At 44.1% G+C, this 6,000-nt stretch overlaps 1 protein-coding gene across 1 annotated transcript in view; it reads right to left on the reverse strand.

Annotated features, from left to right (window-relative positions):
* Positions 1 to 6,000, reverse strand: part of PIP4K2C (phosphatidylinositol-5-phosphate 4-kinase type 2 gamma) — a 65,646-nt gene that overhangs the window by 55,505 nt on the left and 4,141 nt on the right. Inside the window, exon 2 of the mRNA XM_044284612.1 lies at positions 345 to 442. Within this exon, the coding sequence (XP_044140547.1) occupies positions 345 to 442 (98 nt within the window). The remainder of the gene's footprint in view (positions 1 to 344; positions 443 to 6,000) is intronic.

A 6,000-nucleotide genomic window follows, 5' to 3' on the forward strand; every position in this document is an offset into this window, starting at 1 on the left:
GTGTTGGACCCCCGGCAATCAGCTAGTAATGGCCTATCCGGAGGCTAAGCCATCCTTTAACAGGTGGACGACCCCTTTTACATGAGTTTTGTGCCACTACAGCATGTTCCTGGAAAACAGCAGAGGTTTGTGTGGCAATATACAGTATTTGTACTTTTGGAAATAGTTAAAAGTTGCTTTTGCTCTTCAAATATTAGCACAGGCTGAACAGGTCCAAAGCAGCTCTTAGATCATCTCTGATTAAAACATGATAAATATGACACAAGTGCTGGTCATCTACTGCAACCAGGTGGAAAAGCAAATATACTTCAAAGCACATGACAACTGCGGCATTATCAACCAACCTGTTAAAGAGGTGATTAGTGACCTTAATTTTGGAGTTAGCCTTAAAATCATCTGGTAAAAGCATCACGGGAACAGGAACATGACTGAGCTCATTGACCTGAAAAACAATAGACAGGTGTCAGCAGCAGTGTAGATAACAGTCTAAAATGGAACCATTTTATAAATAAATCTGTAGAAAAGAAATATTGGGGGGGGGTTACTACGTGGGGGATTTTTAACCTCTTAGGGACATGAGACGTACCGGTACGTCATGATGTCCTGGTACTTAAGTACACATGACGTACCGGTCAATCAATCAGCAGGCACCCTGGGACAATGCCGAGGGGGGTCCTGTGACCCCCCTGTATCTGCGATCTCTGTTCAGACCTGCAGTTTGCAGCGGTGTCAGAAGTTTCTGATCCCCGAGGTGCAGGCAGTGCTGGGGGGGGGTCAGGCGATCACCCGCTCACCCCCCTCATTTCCAGGATGACAGGGCGGTTAGCAAGCACTGACACTCTGCTTGAAAAGGCTGACATCTGTGCTGTGATGTCAGCCATTTAACCCCTTCCATGCTGCGGTCCGTAGGGACCGCTGTATGGAAGGAGTTAACAGGGAGGGAGCTCCCTCTCCCATCGGGGGCTGCTGTGCCTTTTCAGCCCCCGATTCTTGACGGGATCACAGAGGGAGGGAGCCCCCCTCCCTCCCCATCACCCGCTGCTCTGTTGTGACAGCGGGTGATTGTTACCATGGCAACCGGACGCCTTCAAATGCTTCCGGCTGTCCATGGTGCTGATCAGACTTCTGCTAAAGGCAGGTGTACTGTACTATATTATACAGACATCAGACCCACTGGATCTTCAAGAACCAAGTGGGACTAGGTAAAAAATAAAAAATTTATCACCGATATAAAATAAAATGCACTACACATATTAGGTATCGCCGGGTCCGTAATAACCTGCTCTATAAAAATATCACACAACCTAACCCCTCAGGTGAATAACGTAAAAAAATTAAAAGGTGTAAAAAAAAAAAAGAGATTTTTGTTACTTTACATCACAAAAAGTGTAATAGCAAGCAATCAAAAAGTCATACGCACCCCAAAATAGTGCCAATCAAACAGTCATCTCATCCCGCAAAAATCATACCCTACCCAAGATAATCGCCCAAAAACTGAAAAAACTATTGCGCTCGGACTATGGAGACACTAAAACATGATTTAAAAAATGAAATAATTATGTAAAAGTAAAACTTGCATAAATAAATAAAAAAAGTAGACATATTAGGTATCGCTGCGTCCGTAATAACCTGCTCTATAAAAATACCACATGATCTAATCTGTCAGATGAATGTTGCAAATAACAAAAAATAAACACAGTGCCAAAACAGCTATTTCTTGTTTTCTTGCCTCACAAAAAGTGTAATATAGAGCAACCAAAAATCATATGTACCCTAAAATAGTACCAACAAAACTGCCAGCTTATCCCGTAGTTTCCAAAATGGGCTCACTTTTTTGTAATTTCTACTTTAGGGGTGCATCAGGGGGGCTTCAAATGGGACATGGTGTCAAAAAACCAGTCCAGCAAAATTTGCCTTCCAAAAACCGTATGGCATTTCTTTCCTTCTGCGCCCTGCCGTGTGCCCGTACAGCAGTTTACGACCACATATGGGGCGTTCCTGTAAACTACAGAATCAGGGCCATAAATATTGAGTTTTGTTTGGCTGTTAGCCCTTGCTTTGTAACTGGAAACAAATTATTAAAATGGAAAATCTGCCAAAAAAGTGAAATTTTATTTCTATTTTCCATTAATTCTTGTGGAACACCTAAAGGGTTAACAAAGTTTGTAAAATCAGTTTTTAATACCTTGAGGAGTGTAGTTTGTAAAATGGGGGCATTTTTGGGTGGTTTCTATTATGTAAGCCTCAAGTGACTTCAGACTGAACTAGTCCTTAAAAAGTGGGTTTTAGAAATTTTCTGAAACCTTGTAACATCCCCAAAAAATAAAATTGCATTCCCAAAATGATCCAAACATAAAGTAGACATATAGGGAATGTAAATTAATAACTATTTTTGGAGGTATTACTATGTATTATAGAAGAAGAGAAATTGAAACTTGGAAATTTGCACATTTTTCTAAATGTTTTGTAAATTTGGTATTTTTTTAAATAAAATAAACATTAATTTTTTTACTCCATTTTACCAGTGTCATGGAGTACAATATGTGACGAAAAAACAATCTCAGAATGGCCTGGGTAAGTAAAAGCGTTTAAAGGTATTCACACAAAATGATACTAGTCAGATTTGCAAAAAATGGCCTGGTCCTTAAGGTGAAATATGGCCGTGTCCTTAAGGGGTTAAAGGGGTCTTGCACTGTGTAATACTGATGGCTTATCCTCAGGATAGGTCATCAATATCGTAATGGTGGGGGTCTGACTCCTGGAACCCCCGCCGATCAGCAGTTTAAATAAGGTGCAGCGCTCCAGAACCAAGGCCTGTGACATCTCATTTATCAGTCTAGGCGCAGATCAGTTTCATTTAAAGGGGATCAGCATTTGATCGGCGGGGGTCCGACACCTGGATAGATCATCAGATTAAACCAACTGCAGAACCTCTTTAAGTGAATGTGCCTGAGCTACAATACGAAGCACAGCTGCTATTCAATGGACGGAGGTGTGTTAGGTAAGCTGGAGGGCTGCAGCCTCTTCAAACAGCTGCTTGGCTAGAGCGATGGGTGTTTGACACCTATTGATCAGATTTTGATGACCAACCTTGAGGATAGGTGGATAGGTCAGTTTTGTAGCTTTATTAAATGGTGCACAATGTTTCACATATTTGGAACCTGTCACCGGGATTTTGTGTATAGAGCTGAGGCCATGGGTTGCTAGATGGCCGCTAGCACATCCGCAATGCCCACTTCCCTATACGTAGCTCTGTGTGCTTTTATTGTGTAAAAAAAAAAAAAAAAAAAAAAAAAAAAAAAAAAACACACACACAACACTATTTGATACATATGCAAATTAGCCTGAGATGAGTCCAGTACGCGAGATGAGTCAGGGACAGGTATTGCGGATGTGCTAGCGGCCAATGTACTCCGCTCTATACACAAAATCCCAGTTACAGGTTAAGGCAGGACACCCCATACAGAACATTTGATGGCAGTCTGATCCTAATAAAATTGACCAACAACAGTCTAACATGTATGGTCTTTATCTAGAAGATCTCGTTGGTTCTACCTTTTATGCATAGTTTGTGCATTACTGGGCTGTGCTATGCAGGTTGTCATCCCAACAGAACCAAAAAGGGAGGCAAAGATTTCCCGTCAATTCCCACCTGCATTCCTTCCTATTCATTTCTCTGTCTTTTCTAAAAAAGAAAACCCGGCACTGCTGCATAGAGAATTAACAGCCAAAGCAAACTCCACATCTGCTGGAAAATTCTGAAGAATTTTGGAGGTGGTTCGAAACGCAAGATGTGAAGGAAAGTTTATAAAAAATTCCCACAATTACTGTCCTGATGAAGTGCCTGTGATGAAAATGAAATTATCATGTATTAAATAATTTCTTACAGGCCCCTGTTCACCTCTCAGATCAGTTGCATTCAATGCCTACTATGAGGGTGTTATTAGCACCCAGATCTGGTGACCCCAGGCTCGAAGAGAGACAAATTTATGTACATTTTCCCTACTGACAATTGTTGCAGCAAAAAACACCAAATAAATGACCTCAACAACCTTCTCCTTGTTAGAGACTCTGCCCATGTGAGGTCCCCTCATCTATGACATCCACATGCCACACAGGCCTTTGATAGAGGGTCCTGTTAAGACTTAAAATATCAGTTATTATATGTCATATCGATAATATTAGTTATAAAAATGAAATCACTTTAAATCAATCAGCCAGAAGTAGAGATCCTGAAAAGGAGTAAACGATATACAAAGCGTATGACAAGTCAGCAGAGCAGTAACAAAGGAGTCTCTGGGTGGATAACGTAACACCATGTTAGGCTACAGGCACACGCACGTTGTTTGTTTCAGTGTCCGTTACGTTTTTTTTTTTGCGGATAGGATGCGGACCCATTCATTTCAACGGGTCCGCAAAAAATGCAGACAGCACACCGTGTTCTGTCCGCACAAGCATGTCCGTTCCGTAGCCCCGCAAAGAAAAAAAAAAAAGAGAAAATGTCCTATTCTTGTCCGTTTTAGGCATTGTTAAAATGGATCCGCAAAAAAAAAAAAAAAAAAAAAAAAAAAAAAAAAAAAAAGAAGGATGGCATACGGATGCATTTAAATTTGTGGACCGAAAAACAAAACTGGGATGTTACCAGCTTATGCCGCCGTTGACAGCACCGAGGTGAACCTACATAACATTATGTAGCATTCTACATGTTTCTGCCTCCCTGGGTAGTGGTGGGCAGGTGGCAAGTGGTCTTTATGGAGCCAACCATTGGTAGCCGGGAAAACGTCCAAGCATTTAGACCGATGATGCTAATGGCTGGCAAAGGAAGAGATTATCTGCATGACTGTAACAAGTGCAGGCACTAAGATAAGCCTCATTCACACGTCCGTGTCAAAAATCAGTGAGAAAGTGGTCAGTGATACATCCGTGTGTCCGTTTTTTTGCTGTCTGTGTGTCACCGACAATGCACAGCTATAAAATCATTTTCAAAGCATCTTTTCCTAACGATCCGTGAAATCAGTGGTTTTCATGGACCCACAGACTATAATGGGCCTGACGCATCCGTTCTACAACACTGATGTGTGACTACACACATTAAAATGAATGGGGCTGTGTGCTGTCTGTGGAGAACTCGCATAGCACACTGACCTGTGATTGAGGATTTACACTGACGAGCTGGCCCAGGCACCACTGAACCAGACAAAACCGAGAGGGAAGCTGTACACATACAAGTAGGCCCATGTCAGGAAGTGACCGGATCACTGACTCCCAGCTATGCATCCCTGTGCCCCCCTTCCCCATCAGTAACCCCCCTGCGGCTTTGTGAAGTGATTATTTCTAGTGAATGAACGTTTACTGTGAAACAGCCATTGGAAAAATGTAGATGGTTGACCCAGAGATTGTCCTGTAACCTTGAGTAACAGAGGCCACCAGCCGGGCAATATCAGAATAGAAATACAGGATACTAAGCAAAGGGCACCTGCCAAGCCTAGTGCCCAACGGCCTCCGTAAGAGACCAGAGAAGTACCAGCTGCAGACAGTGTGCTGTACAACCGGAGTATTGCCACCTGACCATGCTGTGAGCAGCCCGGGCCCCTGACCTCGCAGGAGGGAAGAATCTTTTTAACTCATCCAATTAGCATCCGGTATATCAAATTCTGTATAACATCACATACCAGAACCAGGGCCCCGCAGAACAACCAGGTACGCCGCCCCCAGAGCCCGCCACGGCACAACCAGGTACGCCGCCCCCAGAGCCCGCCACGGCACAACCAGGTACGCCGCCCCCAGAGCCCGCCACGGCACAACCAGGTACGCCGCCCCCAGAGCCCGCCACGGCACAACCAGGTACGCCGCCCCCAGAGCCCGCCACGGCACAACCAGGTACGCCGCCCCCAGAGCCCGCCACGGCACAACCAGGTACGCCGCCCCCAGAGCCCGCCACGGCACAACCAGGTACGCCGCCCCCAGAGCCCGCCACGGCACAACCAGGTACGCCGCCCC

This window comes from Bufo gargarizans, chromosome 3, assembly GCF_014858855.1.
Source record: "Bufo gargarizans isolate SCDJY-AF-19 chromosome 3, ASM1485885v1, whole genome shotgun sequence".
Classification (NCBI taxonomy): domain Eukaryota; kingdom Metazoa; phylum Chordata; class Amphibia; order Anura; family Bufonidae; genus Bufo; species Bufo gargarizans.